General features: G+C 35.1%; 3 protein-coding genes across 7 annotated transcripts in view; all 3 read left to right on the forward strand.

The window, feature by feature from the left end:
- Window positions 1-12015, forward strand: part of LOC138139787 (caveolin-2-like) — a 38887-nt gene extending 26872 nt beyond the window's left edge. The window contains exons 1-5 of one of the 5 annotated variants that reach the window (XM_069060273.1): window positions 6999-9209; window positions 10588-10691; window positions 10743-11373; window positions 11422-11601; window positions 11659-12015. In XM_069060273.1, the coding sequence (XP_068916374.1) occupies window positions 11239-11373; window positions 11422-11601; window positions 11659-11859 (516 nt within the window). In that variant the 5' untranslated portion in view covers window positions 6999-9209; window positions 10588-10691; window positions 10743-11238 and the 3' untranslated portion in view covers window positions 11860-12015. Of the gene's footprint in view, window positions 1-6998; window positions 9514-10587; window positions 11374-11421; window positions 11602-11658 lie in introns of those variants that run through there. The other 4 variants (XM_069060274.1, XM_069060271.1, XM_069060270.1 and 1 more) reach the window with 4 other exon arrangements.
- Window positions 12016-12257: 242 nt separating this feature from the next.
- On the forward strand, window positions 12258-14969 carry LOC138139785 (glutaryl-CoA dehydrogenase, mitochondrial). The gene is made up of 9 exons (XM_069060268.1): window positions 12258-12396; window positions 12647-12702; window positions 12764-12793; window positions 12901-13035; window positions 13129-13362; window positions 13857-13986; window positions 14122-14574; window positions 14624-14784; window positions 14867-14969. Exons 2-9 carry the CDS (start codon window positions 12651-12653, stop codon window positions 14926-14928), a joined length of 1257 nt encoding a protein of 418 aa, XP_068916369.1. The 5' UTR covers window positions 12258-12396; window positions 12647-12650; the 3' UTR covers window positions 14929-14969.
- Window positions 14970-15154: 185 nt separating this feature from the next.
- On the forward strand, window positions 15155-19172 carry spidey (hydroxysteroid 17-beta dehydrogenase 12 spidey). Its single transcript, XM_069060269.1, has 3 exons — window positions 15155-15451; window positions 18144-18266; window positions 18416-19172. The coding sequence occupies exons 1-3, from the start codon at window positions 15298-15300 to the stop codon at window positions 19078-19080; spliced, it is 942 nt and encodes a 313-aa protein (XP_068916370.1). The 5' UTR covers window positions 15155-15297; the 3' UTR covers window positions 19081-19172.
- The last annotated feature ends 5542 nt before the right edge of the window (window positions 19173-24714 follow it).

Here is a 24714-nt window from a genome sequence, read left to right on the forward strand (position 1 = left end):
GCGTTACTTTATCATAACCTTGTATAAAGGCTGTTTCTGAAATACATGTGTTAATTTTAACCAGTGAAAGAACTCGCCAATTTATTAAACTTTTCTCTATAACATTTTGTAAAATTCGTAAAAGTATTCCAAGATTTTTTGCCCCACAATTTTTACCAAACGAGTCGTTTTGTGTGATTAACTACATAGTTTCTATTTTTTGTAACCATGAGAATCTAAATTTTGATTATTTATTTTTTTCTATAACAATGGAACTTTTTAACAAAGCTCTGTTTCTATCACAACAAAAAATTTTCGCCCTTACCCATGGGCGATGGTGGTTAATTTATTCCAAATTTTAAATCAATTTGCTTTTTCGTAAAAATGTTATAGAGAAAAGTTCCATGATTTGGAGCGTTCTTCCACTGGTTAAAATTAAGACACGTATTTCAGAAACACCCTGTATGTATCTATTTCTGCTTTTTAACCGAAGGTTCGCAATTTATTTATGTTGTATTTTTACTAGCTTTTAAAAATCATTTATTACATATTTTCAAGAATTTTTGACACGCATTTTCTCGAGTGATCTTGGCCTTTTGATATTGTGTAGTCCATTCCAAAGTATAAACATTCACAGCAAAATTATTTACTTAGATACTTGTTTAAGGGGTGAAATCGCCCCCTGAAAATGTAGGCTTTTTTTTCCCTTGTGTTTTGAAAACAAAAAGAGATAGCGAAAAATTTACAATAACAAATATTTTTGTCTTGAGTGTATAAAAGGAAAAGAAAAAATAAAATTTAACGTTTTCTTGAAAAAAACATCCTTAAATACCTACACATAAAATAAAAAATAAATAACACCATTATATTAGTTTGAAAAATAAACTTAAAAAAATAATTTGAAAACAAACTACCATAAAAATTATGTTACATATTTCAGAAAAAATATATAAAATCTTTTTCTTGTAATTTCCTGTTTAATATTCTTTCTTATGGAATATGAAGGATGGAATTTCTCTTTTCTCTTTTGTTTTCGAGATACATATAAGTAAAAACGAAAAAACCCTAATATCCAAAGGAAGATTCACTTTTTAAATTTCTTGTAAAAATTTATACTCTGGACTGAACACAAAATATAAACAAGTTGACCTAGATTCTGGGAGTACAATAAGGTAACCTTCCTTGTCACTATTGAGCGAAATTTACAGAAATATTATGGGCCAGCAAAAACACATTTTTTTGGTTTGAGAAAATTTTGTGTAGGTCTGCAATTTTTAAATTCGAATATTTTTCTTTAAAAACGGCAAATGCTTCACGGAAGTTACATTTTTGAAGATGTTTGTCATTATTTTCATCTCTAACTGAAGTAAAATCTTTCGTCTTGGGCAGTACTCTGCTGAGATCATCATATCTATGAAATTTTTGAATCACCTGCAATACCTGCATGCTGACCGAATTTCATGGTAAAGTCGATGAATTTTTCGTCCCAGAGAAAATGACACTTCAAAAACAGTCATCAATGTTTTTATACTCCACAGACGAGGAGCCGGTAATAATTTCATTTTTTCAGGACAGATCGATGCGTTCTTGATGAACTCTTTAACTGACTCCATCATCTCCAACGCAACTGATTTTGATACATTTCACTATTTTCACCGTATAATGACTGATAAAGTGAATCTGATGAGGGGGAGATATTCTTCTTTTCTTTGAGGAATTTAATTCCCCTTTGATATCTTGCACCATCGCACCTTGTAGTACTGTCCCTATATTTTGAAATTTTTCAACACTATATGCATTATTTGCCCTACGGGCTATCGGATTCCTGATTTTTTCAACAATTATTTTATTTTCGAGTTTCTTTATGGAGTTTTCATCACTCATTGACTCAACTTCAGCATTTTCACAATCGTCATTGCTGTGGATATCTTCATTTAAATTTTGTAATTCAACACTATTCAGACTGTGATTGTGCATAACCACAGGATATGGTTGAGACAGTGTAACATTACAAGCATTACATATTTTCCTCCAATCTAATAAATCGGAACTACTTTTTGCGAAAGTCAACAGAAACAGAACGAAGATTTTTCGAACACCGTTGATGGTTGATCTTCTGATGGATTACAGCAACAGGCAGTGGAATTGATAATTGAAGATATCAAGAAGAACAGGTGTAAACTGTTTATATTGGTTTAGATTGCGATGAATTTGTTCCAGTTTTTTGATCGATGAGACTACACCAAATTGTTGCTCAAGTGTTGTAATAAAATCTTATGCAACTATGTTGTAGGAATTATTCACGTTGATTAATCCAACATGAAATAGTATAAACAATTTACTTTGTTAATTCCGTTTACATAATTTAGAACAATGACAACAGAAATAAGTGACATTTCAATTACATTTATTTATTATCGTATGAAATTTGTGGAGTCAACTTTGTCAATAGCGTTACTTTCATGAAAGGGATGTCAAGTGTCAGGGGCGCGCCAGGCGGGTGTGCGAGGTGCGCCCAGCACAAGGGCGGTCAAAAGTAGGGGCGGCCAAAGCTCGCTACTATTATTGTCGCTAAATACGAAAAAAATATAATTTTTATAATTATGTAAAATGAGGTTCATACAACACAGAAAAGTGTACACTTTCAAGGAAGTCTAACCTCACTCTACTTTTGGATCTGGAGTCTAGGTCGATTTGTTATATTTCAGGCCGGAGTATAAAACTTTACAAAAATTAGGTGCCTAGATGCACATTTAAACAGAGAAATCATCCCTTGAACATCGGATCGTTTTCGTTTACGCTTATATTAAAAACTAAAAGAAAAAATTTACGTTCCACATGAAACAGTATATAAATGGCAAATTACAAAACAAATCATTTTTGGGACAGCATCTTGTTTGTTTTCATATTGTTACCACCGGCCCTCTGGAGCGGTCGAACTGTCGAGTCCATCTTCGGGGCCGGTGTCGAGATTTGTTGACCGATGCCGTTTTAACGCCGGGGTAGCAAATGCACCCCGTCGAAGAAGATAGCCGTTTCGCAATCCAGCCGGTTTACCCGGACCGTCAGGCCCTTTGTGCAGAAGGAGAGGAGCACGGAAAAAAAAACAACCTTCTCCTCTTGGAGCAGGTAGAGAAGTGCCAGTGGCCGTGCCGTTTCCGGCCGGCGTCGACTATTTTTAGAAAGTTGGGACCAAACGCGACAAAAGAACGAGCGGGGGTGGTTTTGGACCACCCAAACAGCCCACGGGTAACACACTCTCCCCCTCCGGAGGCCCAACTTTCATAATCGTTGACGCCGGCTTCAGCCCTCACCTTTTTTCTTTATTCAAATAACACAAAAAAGGACACATAAAACGACACGAAAAAAAAAAAGACGGAAAAATGAAAAAAAAAAGATTTAAAAATACAACTAAAATTAAAAAATGGCACAAGATGGTGGTGCCGAGCGCGTCTCGGTGTCGCCGAACACTATGACCTGTAGGTCCGGGACATTGTGGGCTTCGCGGTGCGCCGTCTTCGATGGTGGTGGAGCCTGTCACGAGCTGCAGGGGTCCGACTTCTCAGCGGGTCCCTCTGAATCCCGGGAAGCCGGAACTGGCCTGGTGGACGACCTCCTCGATGGCGTTTGGGCGAGGATGCGGGAAGCGCAGCGACAGAGTTGCTCATTATCGGGCCCCCGGTCGTCGCCTCGGTGCACTAGTTGAGGGGCTGTCGCACGGCCCGGACGGCATCGCCACTCGGAAAATGACACGTTCCGCGAAACACGCACAAAACCGTTGTTGGGGACGCGCACAAAAGGGGGCACACACACCTGTCTCTGGCACGCCGGAGTCGATGTCCATGGGCGCTGTGGTCTCCAACCGTTAGCTCCTTGGGGCGGACGTGGGACCCTCGGTGGCGGCTGTGGTGGCTCGGGGACTCAGCGGCCCCGGGGTGACGTCCTAGCGGGGACGACCGACGGCTGGGAACGGCGGCGTCCTCACGGATCCTCTTCCGACGTGCAGGCTGGTGGTGGAGGAACCAGGTGTCTCGACGGTCGACCTTTGACACGCCAGCACCGAGAACTGTCTGGGCTGGCCGTCGGACTTGAAGGCCTGACCGGAGACGGAGTCGAACGGGCCCTGGGGTTCAACTCACCATCCTCTGGCTCCTTGGTGGTGTAGGTGTGACTCCTCTCCCTCCGGGCGACTCGCTTGACGATCCGGCCGAGTCCTGGACACGATGGGCAGCTGACTGGGTCGACGATGAACAGGGGCTGACCCACGACTTCTTCTTCACGTCTGGCTCTTGTTGACGGACGGGACGGCTTCCTGCTGCCATCCGGGACGTTGGCATCGGTCGGGGATTTGGGCTCTCCGACGCCTTGTCGGAGGAGAGCCCCACGTTGGGCGCCATTATGTTACCACCGGCCCTCTGGAGCGGTCGAACTGTCGAGTCCATCTTCGGGGCCGGTGTCGAGATTTGTTGACCGATGCCGTTTTAACGCTGGAGTAGCAAATGCACCCCGTCGAAGAAGATAGCCGTTTCGCAATCCAGCCGGTTTACCCGGACCGTCAGGCCCTTTGTGCAGAAGGAGAGGAGCACGGAAAAAAAAACAACCTTCTCCTCTTGGAGCAGGTAGAGAAGTGCCAGTGGCCGTGCCGTTTCCGGCCGGCGTCGACTATTTTTAGAAAGTTGGGACCAAACGCGACAAAAGAACGAGCGGGGGTGGTTTTGGACCACCCAAACAGCCCACGGGTAACAATATACATTATTTTTTTAAGTTTATTTTTCAAACTAATAATAGATAGTGTTATTTATTTTTTGTTTTATGCATTTCTAAAGTAAAGAAAAAATTTGTATAAAAATAAACAAGGTGTAGGTGATGTTTTATGTAAGAAAATATGAAATTTTATATTTTTTCTTTCCCTTTTATAGTCTTGTAAAGTGCTAAAAAAGTACAATCAAAATTAAAATTGAAAAAATATATCAAATTCTAATTTATGCCCATGTGGCATGTATGATGTTTGAATTGAATTGATGTAAAATAGAATGGCACTATAACTTTATGTCGAAATTTCCACAAAAAAATTCTTCAGAAAGAAAATAATACTCACATATTTAAATTTAGATGGGTTAATATCAGAAAAGAATTTTGAAATCAACAAAGTAAACCAACAAGTTAAAAACGGCCATTTCTCTTCCAAATTTTCAACTAAAATTTTCCAAAATGTTTTCTTAGTTTCAAAATCTATTGGTGAAATGTCAAGAAAAAAATTTGAATATTTACTTTGGCGAACTATATATGTATTTTAAGCTGTCCTTAGTATGTAGTAATAAAAATAGTTTCGAAATAAACAAAAACAATTTACTGAAACTCTTTTATTTGAGTTATCATATGGTTAAAATAATTTGAACATGTCCCTTTCTTAAAAAAAGTAGACTAATTTGAAAGGAGAGCAAAATGAATTTTTGCACTCTTGGCATGGTCGTGTCAACTGATAGCATGGAATTAATAGAAGTTACAGAGAGAATATTGACGCTTTTATGGAAACTTTGTGTGACCAAATGCATATGCTTCGCAAGTGTAACTTTATTGCAAAAGTCCAAGCACAATATTTTAATTATTGCAAAGAAAATTTAGTATAAGGCGAGTTTATAGGTTTATATGATTTTGCAGAGAATTGCCAATTCAAAGCTATTGCTTCGTGAAGGAGCAAGTGACGACAATTCATCCGTTTGTTATATCAGGAGGTTGAAGATCTCAAAAATGACTTCGTTGTTATATCAGTATAAAGCATGATCATATAGCTGTTAATTTGATTATAGAGTTATAAAGTGTAAATTTAAAAACACATATTTACATGTAAAAAAAACATTACTCTGATGGTGTTACAACGCTATATAAAATTAAATTTAATTTTATAAATTTAAATCATCACAATAATGATTTCAATGTTACACTAGAATCTCATTTCTTTGCAACATCTCATAGAAAATACTTACTTGATTGAACTGATACTGCGGTACGTGCGAGTCTTCAAAGTTTCTTGCATCAATCAACGAATGAAATCTGCTATAATTGTTCGAATGAGCTGAGGATTCTATTTCTAATATTCAATTTGTTTATTCTTTTGAATGAAAAAATACAACAGCATCAATTATTTTTACAAGCGCAATACGATAATTTTCTAACGATAAAAGCAACTCGATATTATCATGCTTTTATTTCCCATTCTATCAATATCATTATTACATTGTTCTATCTCATCTTTAATCTGCAAAAACTTTTCTACAAATCATGTGTTCCAAGTTCATTCAGTTATAGTGATACGACTGATACGTTGACTTCATTGCATTTGACTAGATTCTGCATTTTCTCGACTCCCTGACCTGCTTTTCTTCGTTTCCTGTTACAATCCCAATGAAAGAAACCCACACCTTTTCGTAGTGTGCATTCAGCAATAGCACTAATTTTCTCAACTGCATATAACATAATACAGGGTGACTTTGAAAGTTGTGCAGATATTTTAATCACGAGCTACTGGCTTCATGTAGAACTCGGAAAAAATGATTAAAAAATTCTATGTCAAAAAATAAAATGACATTTATTTTTTGAGCTACAATTTTTTTTAATTGCTTTTAGTCTTCTACGTTGTCAAACAACCTCGTAGGTAAAATTTCGGCACATTTTAAAAATACACCCTGTATATCATATTTTATAAAACGTACACCAATGCGGTTTCCTTGTTTTAAAGCATAGGTATTTCCTATAGGTTACTTCGCATTGGTGTACATTTTATAAAACATGATATACAAGGGTGTATTTTTAAAATGTGTCCAAATTTTACCTACGGGGTTGTGGGACAACGTAGAAAACTAAAAGCAATTAAAAAAAATTGTAGCTCAAAAAATAAATGTCATTTTATTTTTTGACATAGAATTTTTTAAATATTTTTTCCGAGATCTACATGAAGCCAGTAGCTCGTGATTAAAATATCTGCACAACTTTCAAAATCACCCTGTATAATTTCATTTTTAATAGCCAACAAATTAACGCAGAAGCGATAGTACCTGTAAATGAAAGATTTTAAAGATATTGTTATTACATTTTTATCTTGACAGTTATGAAACGTTTCCATTGTTAATCATAATTTTTAAATAACTGTTCTAGAAATTATTCATCTTGATTAATCAAAAATAAAAATGGTATAAACAATTTACTTTATGGTGCTGATCGAGTGTTACTTTCCGAGAGCCAGAATAATTATTGTTCACACCGCTTCACTAAAAAAATTAATATCTGAAAAGTTGTAGTTTATTGATGAAAAAATGTTCAAAAACGTTCAGGCTAAAACGTATTTTTTCGAAATTTATTACATATTTCATTTTTATAAATAAAAAAAGTACATTATTGACAATTTATGAAAATAAAAAATTTCGTAATAAACTGAACATTTTTCATAATAATGGACACTGAAATAAGTAGGTATAGCCGAAAATTTCAGTTTGTTATAACTTGTTTTGTAAACAATCTTTTTGGGCTCCTTTTTCTTTAATCGCATGCTTTAATTCCGTATAAGAAGATTACAAAAAATTCGTGATTATGACCGAAAAAACTGTGCACTTATTTACGAAATGTAATATGTAATACATAATGAATGATATGTATAGGTAATAAGTTGTTAATTTTGACAAGCGGTGATGAATCGAATTAAGACGCAACGTGCGCTGGATTCCGACTCACAATTTATAGAATCTTCCAAATGTTAAAAAGAAGTTAAAGAACGAATCGAATGACTGTCATTTTGACGAAGCCGCAATGATCGAGTTAAGACATGACTTGCGAAATCCGAGTCATCAGACTTCGTTTTTGCCGCAAGTAACCACGTCAGTATCAAAAATTCCGGTTAGATAATAAAAATTTACGGAAACCGTTAGAAAAATGAGGAATTGACGGAGTGTCATTTGGATCGAGCAATGAGCCGTGTTTGGGGTTCAAGATGGGTCGACGCGAGTGCTTATTAAAACAGTAAGTCGATTACGAAGTATCAAAAGTGTGGGTTTGTGACATGTATTTTAAGCGGATTACAAATTAACCTTGTAAGTTTCTCGTTAAACAAAGAAAACCACATCAAAATACACCGAGGGAAAGAATCCATAACTAACAAACAAATAAGTCGCGACCCTGGTCAATGCCAAACGGTTGATGACTCGTTCGCAAAATTAACCATGGGACAAAAAACAAGCACACAAAACACAATTTCGCTGGTACTCGTGGGCGAACATTGATCAGTTTATAATTTATTTTTGTTATAAATTTAGACGCGCGAAAAACTTAATTGTTTTTCGCGATTTTAATCAACTTGTTTTTGATAGGCGTCCACACCAAGTGTGACGTAAGACGACGTGAAAATGGCACCGACCCTACTACATACAAATATTTTATTCATCCGGCCCGAACTATTTTTAACGTCATTATTTGTTTTTGTCTTCGATCATTTATTATATTCTTCACACTCGCGCTAAATCGGTCATTTTAATTAATCTGGATGAGCACGAGTGAAAAAGTCTCGGTTCCAAAATTAGATAACCATGTGTGTTTAGTTTTATTGTATTATCAGTAATTAAAGGTCATTACTCTCTCTAGATTCGATGTTAAATCATTTTTTTGATGATGATGTAACACCACAATATTTCTTTCACAATAATATTATACGATTCACACCGACATTGCAGGACACAATGTAGGTATGGTTTTACTTATATGGCAGAAATGTTTGCGCAACGCCATTTTTCTACAACTGGCTAAGTATGATGATTAGGGCAAAATTTCAAATAAACAACGATTACACCGAAACTGGTTTTTGTTCACGTTCTTATTTTGATGATCGTCGATAAACAAAATTTTCCAATTTTGTCGGTCGCACAAACAGACTATTTTTGACCGGCCGAAAAAGGCGGCTTCAGTGATATCGTTTGCGAATATTTGCGAGGAGACCTTGTACCGATTATGAAAATAACAAAAAGTCGTTGATTTGTAGCTGAAAATTATATAAAAAAAGTCGCAGTGGGATGAGTTAGCCAGTTCGTTGACCATAGCGTGGTCCTTCGCTTTTCTGCGCGACTAAAAATTGAGCAAGCAGGTGAAGTTTTATTATTTGTATCGACCATGTCTGCCGAGTAATGTCGGAAAAATTACAAAACACGCTCGAAACGGTGTCTCGTAATTCCTCCACGAATCCTGGGGTAAGGGGAAATTTTTATTTCCGAAAATTAGCCGAAATAAAATGTTGGTCTGCATAATTATGAAATTATGCCAAAACGTAATCTATGACATTTCCGGGAAATACCGTCAGAACGTGCCAAATAAATAAATATCCACACTAACGAAAAACTCACTATTACGTGTATGAGACTTTCTCACTTTCTCCAACGCTAAATCATACCTCTATCTCAGCTTTTAGTTTATTTCTAAAAATAAATGTATTTCAATTATGTAACAACTGCGACATTTTATTTTATCAACCGTCGGTTGATGAGCTTCAATTACGTGAGTAATTGTTAATTTAATTAACATGACTAATATTTTGAATTGTTCATCGGAAAATACGTTTTCCTTGTCAGTTTTTACAAAGTACTCGCACAACTTAATCCCTACAATTAAATCACTTTTTAAAAATATACATTACATTCGCTAAATCAACAAAAACTCTCAAATGTTTTATTTTTATTGTTAGTGAGATTACTATCCGGCATGCAAAACATGTAATTTCACAGAATTACAATTATTTAATCTCTTTTATTTATTAAAGACGTAAATATGTCTTTTTAAAATGGTAAATATGTTTACAAATTTTCCTTGCAAAACTAATCATCATATTACACGTGTTCTACGTTACTTAATAAAAATTTACAATTCACATTTTAATTTACGCATTAACGATTTAACTAAAAACATTTTTACATTTTGTTTACTTATCTTAATCGCCGGGTTCATTTAATTGAAAAAAAATATAGAGTTGTACATCGCGCCATCTGTCCGCCAAGAGCCTAACTTGATTTCTCAATCGACGTGAACATGTTTGCGACTTTACTATGACACTGATTAAGATAAGTGGCTTGGCAGTAATTTTAAAACTTTGTTTTTCAATGTTGCATTAACGTATTAAATTTTAATATTGTTAATCGGCAATATTTCAGAAATTACAAACTTGTGATCTTGTCTCATTATGTAAAAGCCACACACTAATTATTTCATGCTTTAAAAAATTAAAAGAACGACCCCTTTATTGTAAAAATAAAATATAATTATTGCTGAGAAGATAGAGAATTAACTCAGGTTAATGTAATATTTAATGTCAGAATAATTTAGTTGAATGAAATGACTGTCGTTAATAAGAAAAAAATATTGTATTATGGATTGTATAAAAAAGAATGATGCAACACAAAATACATTATTCTGCAATTTCTACGAGTATACCTGAACTTAAATGACTCAAAAACTTGACCTAAAAGCTAAATTATTACCTCCGTTTTGTGTAGCGAATTCATATGCTAATGTGTATTTTAAAATATTAAACAAATTATTTCTTGAAATTGCATCACGCATGTTGTTTCGTTGCAGTAATAATAAAATAAATTATGAAGAGAACCATAAACCTTAGAATAATTTTACTTTGATTAAATAATATTTGGTGATAAGTGATATTTTGACATTTAAAATTAACAGTAAGCTTATAAAAAAAGTATCAATTCTTGAGCTCACTTAATTTTTATTAGTCCACAGATAAGTGGGAAGGACATTTATAATAAAAGCGGAAATATGGAATGGAGGGATCCTTGACAATTACTGGTCAACGCCCTATTTCGCAACTGTTAATACATATAATAAATGAAAATTAAAAAAATATTTTATTAAAATTTGACTATTTATAGAATCCAATGTGATTTGTTTCACAATAAACAGAAACTTTAAAAATTGAAACAAAGCCTTTTGTAAATTTTGGTTTTGTTGTTTAGTTGAAATTTATAATTCTTTTGTTAAATAGATCGATATTTTGCTGTTTACACCCTAGCTCATTTTGCAAACAAGGTGACTACTTTACCCTGATTAATTAATTACGAAAACTGTGTTAAAATTAAATTAGCTAAAATAATGTTGAAAATAATCAATATTTTTCCACGAGTGACCAACGCCGGCGTATAAGAAACTTGTTGATTGTTGAATACGAGGGTGTTTACAATGGCCAGTTGTTCGCACCTCCGCATAGCGTAAATGCTATTCAAAAAACTTGCGTCGATTTTCCCTCGGAACCCGCCGACGAATTCTCACCCCGATATGTCGAAAGAACCAAGCGATGTGATCGAACTAGAAGACAGAGATCCCAATAAATTAAGTCAACATTTACAGGTAATTTGTTTCCGATTAATTTGCATCAGTGGTAAATCTCAATTGAAGGTGTCATGGGAAGACGTAATCGGTGAACCCCACACCATCAGAAGTCCAGAATGTGCATGGACTGTCAGCAATCAGTGCTTCAAACTATCAAAAAATTGTTGTTATGTTTGTCTTTCTGTGGTGTGCGCTCCTATCACAGCTTTTTGCTTGGGCATCACTTTCGCCTGTTTGTCCTTCGAGGTTTGTATTCTTCGCAGAAAGTAGCGTCTTAATATTACATGCATATTGCGTTCGCAGCATATATGGTGCCTCACGCCGGCTTTGAGAGTTTGGAAGATTTCTTGTGCTGCCACTAGAAACTTTCTGATGGCGTTCGTTCACGCCGTTGTGATTCCTTGTACTAGCGGTTGTGGATATTTTTGGTCTGAAATTAGAGTCAAAACGCATGCAATTTCCGGCGGAGTTGATGAGAAAAAAGATGACGTGCTGTTAGTATGAATTTCTTCCACTTGAGTCGTCCAGATCTGACCAAATTTTGATATGGTTTCCGCAAGTTTGAATTTTTTCAACTTCTGCCCACACAGCTTCAACAATTTGGTATTTTCGTCTTCATTATGTATATTTATAAATTTTGAATAAACAAAATCTAGCGTATTTTGGGTTTTATTTACTCATAGTTATAAGAAGGGCATTAACTTTTTACGGTCGCCCTTAGATCACGCAATTCTGTGGTCGATACAACGTTAGCCTGAATTTCTTGTTCTCAGAAATTCATATTATTTCAGGTCAACGTTCGGTTTGTGATAAGAAAAATCGAAAGCCTCTAGTGGTCGATTCTGACGTATAAATTTATGTTTTTTCAGACTAATCATGCAAATTGTTTGAATTAACTATTTATCACGTTATGTTGAATAACCTCGAAATTTTAAAAATAGTAACTTAGTATAGTGAATGTTGCACGACTGTAAAAACAAAACTGTATTCTACTAATTCATCGCGATTTTTCTGATTTCCTTCCACAATCTGAGTTTTCAAGTAAGTGGAAATTTATCATTCAGCGCAATGGGGGTGTAATTACGGAAATTAACATAGGGTTAGCACGACATGCGAATTTATATTTAACTCGTGTTTTTCGGCTCAACTACACTTAGGTTAGGATTATTTTCTTTGACACAACAACAAGGCAATCGATGTTCTTAACAAAGGTCATTTCACTGATAAGACACGATAACAAGAGATGGCTTAACTTTCATATTATTTGTCAGTTGTATTCCATCTGTTACAGAAAGATGTCGCTACGTAAATTGAATTCTTTAATAAACTTTAGAAATACCGCCAAGAGTATCCTTTTTCTGAAAATCGTCGAACGCCCTCAAAAATATTTTTCCTTAATTAATTGTAGGGTTTTTCTCCGACAAATCATCAAGCAAAGGTAAAAAAACAAAATTAATCAGATATTTTTAACTTGACTTGTTTACACAAACACATTTCTTGACAATGATATTAAATGATAACTTATCGAGTGTTTGACTTTTGCAGTCTTGTTCAACTGGGAAGACCCTCTTAATTTAGAATCACAATTAACTCAAGATGAAAAGATTGTGCGAGACTCGTTTAGGGCGTATTGCCAAGAAAAACTGCAGCCAAGGATAATTCAAGCGAACAGAAATGAAAGTAAGCCACCGTGAATTTAAATCTTGCATAATAACCCCTTTTGAACTTTTGCTATTTAATAATAGATGTCGCTTTACGTACTGTTATTTTTAGCTTTTGATCGTGAAATTATGGTCGAATTTGGCGCGCTGGGAGTCCTTGGTTGTACCATAAAAGAATATGGGTGTGCGGGGATTTCAAACGTGGGCTATGGGCTATTGACCAGAGAAGTTGAGAAAATTGATAGCTCATACAGGTCGGCTATTAGTGTTCAGTCGTCGCTGGTTATGGGCGCCATTTACTACTTTGGGACTAAGGAACAAAAAGAGGAGTATTTACCAAAATTAGGTTGGTTTGAAATGGTTAATTCTGCACGATGCTCAAACCTCCAATTTGAAACAACTTAGAATGTCAGAAGCGTATCAATGTTTTCGAATTTTGCTCCAAATTATACGTTCATACTGAACTTTAAAAGCTTACAGAGCGAAACTAAAATTGAAGAAATTTCTCCAAAATTTTCACTTCATACAATTATTTATGTGTGAAATTTCCAATCAATGCCCACATAAATACGTCGACGAAAAATTAAAAACACTGTTTTTGCAATCGCCTCTTCTTACACCCACTCGCACTATTAGAAGCTGAGCAAATTTGGAAAAGCGGAAGCTGTGTCACTGAACTTCCACCAGAAAGTCTGTTAGTGTTACAACGGAACCTTGCCTACGCCTTGACATTCAACCGCCAATAGTTACGTAAAAACTCGCTTGGTAACTTTCTTTCCTCTTAAACATCAACACAGAAAGTTCATTATCGTCATTGTTTATTTTTTTTAATCTTCATAGCGAAAGGAGAACTCATTGGCTGCTTTGGGCTCACGGAACCCAACCACGGGAGCGATCCGGGTTCGATGGAAACCCGCGCTAAATTTAATTCTTCCACTAAAACTTATACGCTGAACGGAAGCAAAACTTGGTACGATTTAGCCACAATTTCGAACCAGCGTGCACATCAAAAATCCACTGAAATTGAGATAGACTTGGATGTTCGATGTGCACGCAACGATCGAAATTTTGTGGATTTATAAAATCAGCAGATTAAAATTTCCAGGATCACAAATTCCCCGCTAGCTGATGTATTAGTTATATGGGCCAAATGTGATGACAATAAAATTCGAGGGTTTCTGATCAATCGTAAGGAAAATGGTAAAGGTTTGGAGACGCCAAAAATTCAGGGGAAATTTTCGTTGAGGGCGTCCACCACTGGGATGATTTTGATGGATAACGTTGAAATCCCCGAAAGCAACATTTTGCCGAACGTGGAAGGGCTCAAAGGTCCTTTCAGTTGCCTGAACAACGCTAGATACGGCATAGCCTGGGGAGCTTTAGGAGCTGCCGAAACATGCTTACATATCGCTAGAGATTACACTGTTGAAAGAAAGCAGTTTGGTAAACCAATCGCTGCCAACCAACTAATTCAAAAGAAGTTTGCCGATATGATTAGCGAAATCGCGCTAGGACTGCAAGGATGTCTGCAAGTCGGACGTTTGATGGACAAAAAACAGTACGTAACATGACCTCAATTAGGTTTTCGAAAGTGAACCAAATTTTAGGCACACACCTGAAATGATCTCGTTATTGAAACGAAACAACGCCGGAAAAGCTTTGGAAATCGCGAGAGTTACAAGAGACATGTTGGGCGGAAACGGGATTCACGACGAGTATCACATAATCAGACACGTTATGAATTTGGAATCGGTCAACACTTACGAAGGTGGGTAATAGTCGACCAGAGTCCAATAAAAAATTCCTGCCGGAATGCGGTGCCGCCCCAAAATGAATACTTTATTTTTCAGGTACGCACGACATCCACGCTCTGATTCTGGGACGTACGGTGACGGGACTATCTGCATTTTAGCATTTGTATGTTTGCACAAAATAAATTCCTTTGATTGATAAGACTTTATCTGTTCGTCATCTCATTTCTCTACGGTACTTGCTGTAGGTTGCGGAGAATAGAAATTGTTTGCGAAAAGGAGGTCAGTGTGAAAGTTGTCACAGATTATTTAAAAAATTTAACCAATTATTTTCTCCGCGATCAGAGCGAATCCAATCGAAAAAACTGTAGAAAGGGGTTGAGAAAGTCGGAAAACGCATGCGCGAATCCATGCCTTCAATTTAACGCCGCACTGTTATCAGTGTAGTTATAAGTGGTTCATTTTATACCGGTGTTTTGTAATTATATTACTGTTTTTTGTGCTCCCAATCCGCCCACAACAAAACAAAAATGTTCACGAACTTAGAAAAATTCGGTTTGGTGTGCATCTCGATCTTAGGCTTTCAGTTGTTCAGGTTTCTTTTTAAATTTTTGTACAATAATTTTATTGCTGTGGCTTTAAAAATAAATGCCGTCGATTTAAAAGAAACAGGACGATGGGCCGGTAAGAATTTTACATATTTTGTTCTTCACCCCTTCCCTTACAGATCAATAACTAGGTTTCCGTTCTGGTTAGCCACGTAAAATTGTAGCTACTCCGCTATCTTTTTTAATTGCTTGTGGGGCTTGTAATCTTGTGCTAAAACAATTGTTGGCGTTTACCACGATAAGAGCAGGTACCACACGTACACCTTTGATAACCCTGAAATGAAAAATAATCACCGTGTCACCTACCATTCTGATAAATATTTATTGAAAAATTCAAATGTCGGCGACACAATTGGAATTTGTTTATGATGCAAATAAGTGTGGCACAGTTTCATGTACAATTGTATATTCAATTTTATATTTATAATGGAAATACGCCGACGAGTATCTTCTATAACACTTTCCAATTTTTTATTTTATTTTTACACATTAGAAAATGTTAAAACCAAATTTCTTTATGTATAGCTTGTTACTTTCACTGTGTTGATGGTAACTGAATATCAATTTTATGATGACTCTCAAAGTATTGCAAGGAATTAAAATAACAATTACCATTAGTAGGTAGTCAAAGTAAATTTTACCGAAGACGCCCCTAGGTAGTTAGTATTTTTTTAAAATCTAAAACCATCATCTGCTAATATCTATGGTAAAATTATAAATATGTACATACAAAAATTGTATTTTAATTTTAAATTTACAATCAGTTGGCACACGTAACATTGCAAACGACGTCAATAAAGATATCCAATAGCGGTTTTAAACGTTGCAACTCGCTTTATACATTTTCAAAAAAAAGTGATATGTAAGTAGTTATAGGAGTACATACATAAAGTTGACTCAAGTTGCAAAAAACCACTTGTCATTTGCAACAGCATTTTTTTCATATTTTTGAACCAAATAAAGGCACAAACGGACCAGAAAATCATAGTTTGGGTTGGATATTTTCCATATAAGTACAGTTTTAAAGTAATTTCAAATGATTAATGCCATAAAAGTGCTGTTGCAAATGCCAAGTGGTTTTTTGCAACTTGAGTCAACTTTATGTATGTATTATCTTTCATTTTATAGAGGTATTTTCATATTTGGTGGCGGAAACAAAAGACTGAGAAATGTCACAAATTGTATCGTCAGTGTCAAATTTCTCATGAACGCTAAATAGATTGAAACTTTTGTGCATCCTGTTCTTTAATTTTTGTCAGTGGTTCAAAAGGAAAAGTTATTGTCATATAATCAAACGTATTACAAATTATTTCTCTAATTTTGCCATGAATAACTTACTTGTTGCCAATCTGCTGCATTTCTGTCGAAATCACGAACGTCTGAGAAATTTGACACTGACAATACAATTTTGTGACATTTCTCAGTCTTTTGTTTCCGCCACCAAATATGAAAATATCTCTACTAAATTATACAGGGTTATTCTAAATGATTGTAGTCGAAGTAGGCGTGAAAACTGAATGTAAAATTTATGGTTGCCGCTCCACATAAAAAAACATCAAAATGATGGGAATAAGTGAGTGCAAAACAACTCAATGTTTCTGGATTCAATCGTTAATTTAACAAAAATAAATAAAAAATCTCATCACCGTAATTTTCACCTAAAAAATGACAGGGACAGCGACAAAACTGACAGTTCACATGAAAGCGGCAAAAATGTAATAACATGGGCATGGCCTACTTCGACTACAATCATTTAGAATAACCCTGTACTAATAATTTACATGTGTTCCTAAAAAAGAAGACGAGTCCATAGATCCCTTATTTATCGGACGATTTTAATTATCTATGCACCAAATTAAATGGTTGTGGATAGGCTACTACTAAATTCACGTATAGCAATAGGGCTTCAAGGTTAAACTGTCAAAAAAAAAATCTGAGGGAACACATACTTTTTTTAGAAATTCTGATAGAGATTTTTATTCTGGAAACAACAATGTATGTATCACAAGTATAACCTGGCATAAAAAAAATAACACTAACTTTTGAAACAAATGACGAGCACCAAGCGAGAAGCTATCAAAATGCATTGCGTTACAGTGTAACAACCAAATTAAGTTAGCTGGAAAAACAAATGACAAATAATAACATATAAAATGGAGCGCATTGACGATAGTAGCGTTTTTTAACTTTTTTTTTTATTGTATTTTTGTTATGTAAGTAGGTATATACTTGTGATACATTGTTGTTTTCAGAATAAAAATCTCTATCAGAATTACTAAAAAAAGTATGTGTTTGCATTTGAAAAAAAAAATTGACAGTTTACCATTGAAGCCCTTGGGGCTATACATTAATGTATTAGGTCTTTTTGTAGCCTATTCACAACCATTTAATTTGGTGTACAAATAGTTAAAATCCTCCTATAAATAAGGGAGTTATGGACTCGTCTTCTTTTTTGGGGACCCTGTATAATAATAATTCTAAAATATTATAAAATCAAAGGTATTATTCAAGATAAAAGAAAAAAATGCGTAACTTTTTGTGTTTGTAAATTGCACAATCATATTCATTCATTAAATGAGCTAGCTATCTGGTAAAATTTGAACTTTAGAACCCATTCGATTTGGGATTACACGCGATCGAATCGAATGATGTTACAAAAGTTGCAACCGAAAAGATAATCACATAACGTGATAACGCTTAATCTTTGCCATCTCGTGCCACAATATTGACTTCTGGAAGACATCGAGATTATTGTTTTCTATTTTTAGTTATCACTGGGGCCACTGATGGAATCGGTAAAGCGTACGCTGAACTTTTAGCGAAAAAAGGATTGAACGTGGTCCTGATCAGTAGAACGCGAGAAAAGTTAGATGCAGTAGCCAAAGAAATAGGTAAATTTGTGAATAATGACCCAAGATGGCAGCACTGTACACTCGAGCTGGGTTGTTCACCGAACGATTTCGAAATCAAATTGAAATCGTTCGGTGTATAGCTGAGTATATTTTTTAAACGATTAGAAAGAGTTAGTTTGCTCTTGCAGGAGACAAGTATCAAGTGGAGACGAAAATAATCGAAGCCAACTTCACCAACGCGGATCGAATTTACAGCGATATTGACAAACAATTGACGGGTTTGGAGATCGGAGTTTTGATTAATAACGTGGGTATGAGCTACCCACACCCTGAGTATTTCCTCGACTTGAAAAACAAAGATGAGATCTATTCCAACATAATTAACTGTAATGTTCATTCTGTTACCAATATGTGCAAAATTGTCTTACCGGGAATGACCGAGCGTCGACGAGGGGTCATAGTCAATCTGTCATCCACCGCTGCCCAAATTCCGAGTCCCCTCTTGACAGTTTACGCTGCCACCAAAGCCTACGTCGAAAAGTTTTCTTTAGATTTATCTTCAGAATATTCGAAATTCGGCATCACAATCCAATGTGTTCTTCCCGGTTATGTCGCTACCAACATGTCTAAGATCAGATCTTCGACTTGGATGGCGCCTTCTCCTATAAAATATGTCAAAGAAGCCATGAAAACCATCGGAGTGTTGGAGCGCACCACCGGATATTTCCCGCACACTCTTCTCGTGGGGGTCGTGCATACTTTAGATGCGCTCTCTCCCAGGATTTCCAAATGGCTGATTGTCAGAACAATGGAGAACATCAGAGCAAGGGCTCTGAAAAGAGTCAAGAACTGAAGACTACCGCCAGTGAAAATAATGTTTAATTGTAGAACTCGATATTTATTATGTTTGTTAATCTTGGTAATAAAGAGTTTAAATTGTTTTAATTGATTATTTAGTATTAAAGAATGCAAGACGAGGGTCGAAATAAAGAAACAGTGAGTGCTCAATTGTCACAGCCGAGTGAGTTAATGAAAAACGAGATAAAGAATTATATAAGTAGGTACCTAGAAATTTTGTCAGAGATGTGTAAATAAAAGAAATGTTTTTCACCGTAGCTTGTGGTGTATTAGATAAATGTAACGTTATCATAAATATCGAGCGATCAAATTAATTTGTAATCGAGTCATCCATGGATTTGAATCCGTATGTCTTTGCGATTAATATGTCGAGATCGCTCTGTGATTATTGTAGCTTGTAGCATGGAGTTCAAGTAACGACATACACGGTTTCGGATTTATGGATAACTCGATTACAAATTAATTTGATCGCTATTTATTTCTGACATCGTAGTTGGCTGCGGTTTATATTATATACGTGTCTCAGAAAATAAGTACATTAATTTTAACCAGTAAAAAGAGTCTCGTCAAGAACAACAAAACTGTTATGTACCATTTTTTTCGAAATATAACTATTTTTTTTTCTATAGGAGATGTTAAAGTGTGCTTTTATCTATTCAAATCAAAAGGTCAGGTAGCATTTTAACCGCAAGGGTAAATAAAGTGCTACTTTAACAGCAAGGATAGTTAGATAAAGTAATTTTTTTATTACTCTAACTCCTAACAATGCTAAAACTAACGAGATTTTAAAACCTGACACGATGAATTAATAGTTATTTTTATTTGTATCACAAGGCCAGAAACTGCACGTTTGCGAGCATGAGTACGGTTTGCAATACGAGTCGCAGACGAGTATTGCAAGTACGAATGGTCGCAAAATAGTTTCTGGATGCACAAAATCCTCCCTACGTTTTGCTGGATTAGGCCGACAACGCATGTGTTTCTGGGCGATTTCGAGATCTACAAACTACCGAGTTCCAGTCGGAGGCACGAAAAAAATTTTTTTTAATACATAATTACTTAATAAAATACAAAAAATGCTATCGGCGATTTCGGGTACCGTTGGGGGCGCCACTGAGCCACTGTTGCCAAGTCATACTCCCGCTCGATCCGGGTTGTCTGTGCATTGTTTTTTTTAAATAAGTTGTTGGTTTTACGTGAATTTGCGGTTTTTGTAATGGCTTTTTTTAAAGTTACACAAAATTTTAGTTTGTTAGAGGCAACAGCAGAAAGCGGATGTGTTGTGAAAGGCGAAAAAGCGTTGTGTGCGAAGTTGTTAATTTTATGTGGTGTTACTAAAGTGGTGGAAACAAGGTACGAAAATTTTGGATTATGTTTACAAAAAAATGCCTTGAGTAGTCTCCCGATATAAATAATTTCAAAAGATAACCTTAAAATACTATTTAACTTACAAATGTAATCTTCTTTTTTAAAGTGTTTTCTACAGAACCTCATATAATTAGATGAAGATTTTCCTATTAATAAAGCGCTTCCCCGTGTTTTCCTTTTCTCTACCCGGTCTTTAGAACCGAAAATATTTTCGATGAAAACGTATTTTCTTTTACGCCACAACGCGGAAGTAAATCGAAACATGCTTCTGGTTCGTTTTTCGGCACGTGTTACAGCCAAAACGCAACAATTTGTTTTATCGGTTTTATTTTTGGTCATTTTTAAATAATAAATTTTAATTAAACCGTCGTTTTGTTTTAAAAACACAAATCATTTGAATAGCCACCGGTTTGACTGTCTTAAAATTTCCATACAATTCCCACCAGATGTCTCACTGATAGCTGGAAGAAAAAAATAGATTATACACGACGATAAAATTTAATTATCTTCTCGAGTGTATTACAAAACGCTCTGGAAGATAAAATACAAATTTATCGTCTTGTATAAAAAATAACTATTTCATTTCAGTATTTTACCACCCCATAAATTAACGAGTCGTCTATTTACTCGTATTTTCTAGTTATTTGACTCAATAATGGTGACCGCGAAATAATAGTTTTTGTAAAACCAGCGCAAAACATTGTGTTTTTTGATTAAAGTTTTTTCGTTCTGCGGCCGAGGTAGACATAAGAGGATTAAATTTTTAGTTAGTTTTATGCGACTCCAAAAGGTAGATGTTTACGCGTTGATTCTGTGATTTATGCTAAATTTTATGAATATGGCACGTTTATTTTCGAATCGTGAATACGTAGATATTGTATCGACGTATAGTGAAGCGTACGGGAGTGCTTCGCGAGCCCAGAGAATTTCCGTGCGACTTCTTGGAGGGTACATGAAGGTACATTCGTTCCCAATTGATGCAATTGAAGTTTAAAGGCTGTACATGCCCTCACAAAAAATCAACTTTGAAGCAATGCTTGTCTGTTGTTGGTTAGTAGGCAACTAAACGAAGGTCGGTGACATTTTATTTTTTAAATATGTAACTGAGTATCATAATTAAGAACGGGTGAAAAATGCTGCCACAGCAATTCGCAATAACATTGGAATGATAGAGTGGAAGAAAATCATTTCGTCGGCGTCTTCAGAATTATTGACAATAACGGCGGTCACTTACACTTCTTGTAATGATTAGTGAATTTTTACGGATTAACACAATAATTTAGGAGACTTTTTGTCATCACTTTAGGCATGGGCACGGTAGAGAATAATATAGGTAAGACGACGAAGCGTGTCCAGCACTGAGATTGTGTCCCTCGAACGCTAGACATGTGCGAGTGAGAGATCAATATAAAGGATGGAAAAGGTAGTGCTCAGTCCAATGCACGTAAACGAAGGACTGCTATAATTTTTTGCATTTTTTGCCTGACAATTTACAAATTTGCCGTAAAATAACGGGTATGCATTTAAAACCATCTAGTTTACATAAAATACCCGTCAAATTAGCTACACAGGTAAGGTTACAATAAAGTTTGCATAAAAAAATCTGAAGGGTTATCTAGATATTTAGTAATGCAGTAGCGGATGGATTAAAATATTATAAGGATAAGGATGATTATTTAAAACATTGAGATGTAACAATATTATTTACAAAAAGATAAATGATTTATTCGATGCTTTAAACCACCGGCGCCGTCACCCTGCAGAAGCTAGTAAGTTCCTAAGTATAATGAAGCATTTTGTCGAATAAATGAGAATATTTCCAGATATTGAATTCAAATTTGAATTACTTAGACATATACGGCCGTATTCACCAACGCGAGTTAACGTTAACTGTAGGTTAAAATACTTCGTTACTTTAGTTACCTATTGTTATAACAATGTTTTCGTATATTTTAACCTACAGTTAACTTTAACTGGCGTTGGTGAATACGGGCCAAATGGGAAAAAATGGTCGTAGATAGGCAAATTACTAAAAATCAGTTTCTAACAAAAAGTACCACAGAAGGTTTACGCGTTACAAATAGCAAATACAGTCTCTTTGAAATACGTTTGCCCGGTTTGCCGTATTTACGTTAAACGTTAAAAGGTTTATTGCCTAGATACATCACTATTTTAAGTCATCTTATTGGTTTATAAAGTCGTTTATCGTTATGGTACTACAGCAAACCTATTCAAGAACTCCTTGTCTGGGTTTTTATATTAATTTACACGCCGAAATTAGTGAGCCGCTGCAGCACTACCTTCTCCGTCTCTTTCTAACACGATCGTCTACCACTCGAGAGTCACTGCTTGGCGCTTCGTCGTTTTACCTTATATTATTCTCTACCGTGGGCATGGGCGATTCATTAGGGCCAGCTTAAATTATTATTAAAATTGTTTTCATTTAATATCTACCATATGATTCATTTTTCCCCCTTCACCCTTATCATTACATATATGTCACAGCAACGCAAAAAACAAGTGAAAGTTTTCTTGCATTAGTTTTTTGTTCTTCGCTTATCGGCATCGACGAAGCAAGTAATCCCCATAGGCGGGTAGGTAACGAAATTTGTGTCAAATCTTTCAATAATTTTCAATGATTTTTTTAATTGTATACCTAACTTCAAGGTTAAGGAAAAAAATATATTTAAACATACCTATTGTTGCTATTAACGAATTCTATTACCAGTTAAAATTAATGTACTTATTTCTGAGACACGTTGTGTACCGGGTGTTATGGAAGTCCACGTAATAAATTTAACCACCAATAGGACTTGGTAAAATAATTATTTTTTTTTATTTATCATTTTTTCCGCAAATTCTTCCAAATGGATTTAAAATTAAATATAACTTGAACCCTAAAATTCATACCCGTTTATGTGTTTACACATCCATTGATAACGAAGCACGAGAAACGAATTACTAGATTAAATCGTTCTTTCTTCAAAAAACTGTAAAGTTTTTACCTCACAAAAACATTTGCGTTTCATTTGATGATTTTGATTATCCAATGAGCGAAGTGTTAAATTAGGGGTTAGAAAGATGTAAAAAAAATATTCGATTAAAAAAAATCAATATGTAAAAAATGTTTATTTTAAAGAGTTCTATTGGTGATTAAATTTATTACGACTTCCAAAACACCTGTATATACACTTGTATTAAAAAAAAAACGCGTACCTACACCATTTAAATCAAGTAGACAATTTTTATAGGTTATTCTATCGTTTGAAAACGGACTTTTTCTGTCATTTTGACAAAAGTTATAATACAGGTTGTCTTCATTTTTAGATAATTTTATTTGAATATTACATTAATATTTGGTCGTGGCGCCGTTTGCATTTATAACCGCATTTAGTCTACGTGGCGTGGACTGCACCAAAGACTTCTTGTCCACAAAATTTTGGTACTGGCATTTTTGAATAACTTAAGTGTCACAGTATGACGTTAATAGACGGCAGAACAACAAAATTACGCAGGCAAATAATAGGTCTAGGTACTCGATTTTTTTGAATACAACAGTACATTTAATATCATAAATCTAGATTATCATTTTTCAAAGTGTAAATTATTGTTCTGAGTTAATTACGGCAACAGAAAAAAAATCTATCTATAGTTGACTCAAGTTGCAAAAAACCACTTGTCATTTGCAACAGCATTTTTTTCATATTTTTGAACCAAATAAAGGCACAAAGGGATCAGAAAATCATAATTTGGGTTGAATATTTTCCACATAAGTACAGTTTTAAAGTAATTTCAAATGACTAATGCCATAAAAGTGCTGTTGCAAATGCAGTGTTTTTTTGCAACTTGAGTCAACTTTACATGTCCCTTGTTTTTAAGCAATTAATTATATATTTTTTTTTAAGTTTGTACATCACTACATGTTGTAGGTGGCAAATTTTCGGAGCGATATGAGAAACATTAGAATAATCCTGTATAAAGAAAGCGGAAATTACACACATGCAACAATTATTATTGTTTTGCATCTTTTTTTAAACTGACATTTAATGCGAATTTTCGAAGTTACTATTTATAAAACTAAAAAGTATACTAAGTATACACTTGGTAACTAAGAGATCTCGAATGTTACGCCATGAGTATTCGAAAATACTGATTGCAGAATTCCAGCTTTGGTTAATGTTCGAATTAGAGAAAAGTAATTTTCACTCCCATCCCTGCTTTAGGTAGAAATTATAGCACAGAAGCTTCGTATTTAATTTTT

This window comes from Tenebrio molitor, chromosome X (assembly GCF_963966145.1).
Source record: "Tenebrio molitor chromosome X, icTenMoli1.1, whole genome shotgun sequence".
Classification (NCBI taxonomy): domain Eukaryota; kingdom Metazoa; phylum Arthropoda; class Insecta; order Coleoptera; family Tenebrionidae; genus Tenebrio; species Tenebrio molitor.

Coding starts and splice junctions, on each gene's coding strand:
- spidey (XM_069060269.1), top strand. CDS start 15,298: ATGTTCACGAACTTAGAAAAATTCGGTTTGGTGTGCATCTCGATCTTA. Junction 15,452..18,143: donor AGAAACAGGACGATGGGCCG/GTAAGAATTTTA, acceptor TTCTATTTTTAG/TTATCACTGGGGCCACTGAT. Junction 18,267..18,415: donor TGCAGTAGCCAAAGAAATAG/GTAAATTTGTGA, acceptor TTGCTCTTGCAG/GAGACAAGTATCAAGTGGAG.
- LOC138139785 (XM_069060268.1), top strand. CDS start 12,651: ATGTCGCTACGTAAATTGAATTCTTTAATAAACTTTAGAAATACCGCC. Junction 13,363..13,856: donor GGAGTATTTACCAAAATTAG/GTTGGTTTGAAA, acceptor TAATCTTCATAG/CGAAAGGAGAACTCATTGGC. Junction 13,987..14,121: donor CTGAACGGAAGCAAAACTTG/GTACGATTTAGC, acceptor TAAAATTTCCAG/GATCACAAATTCCCCGCTAG.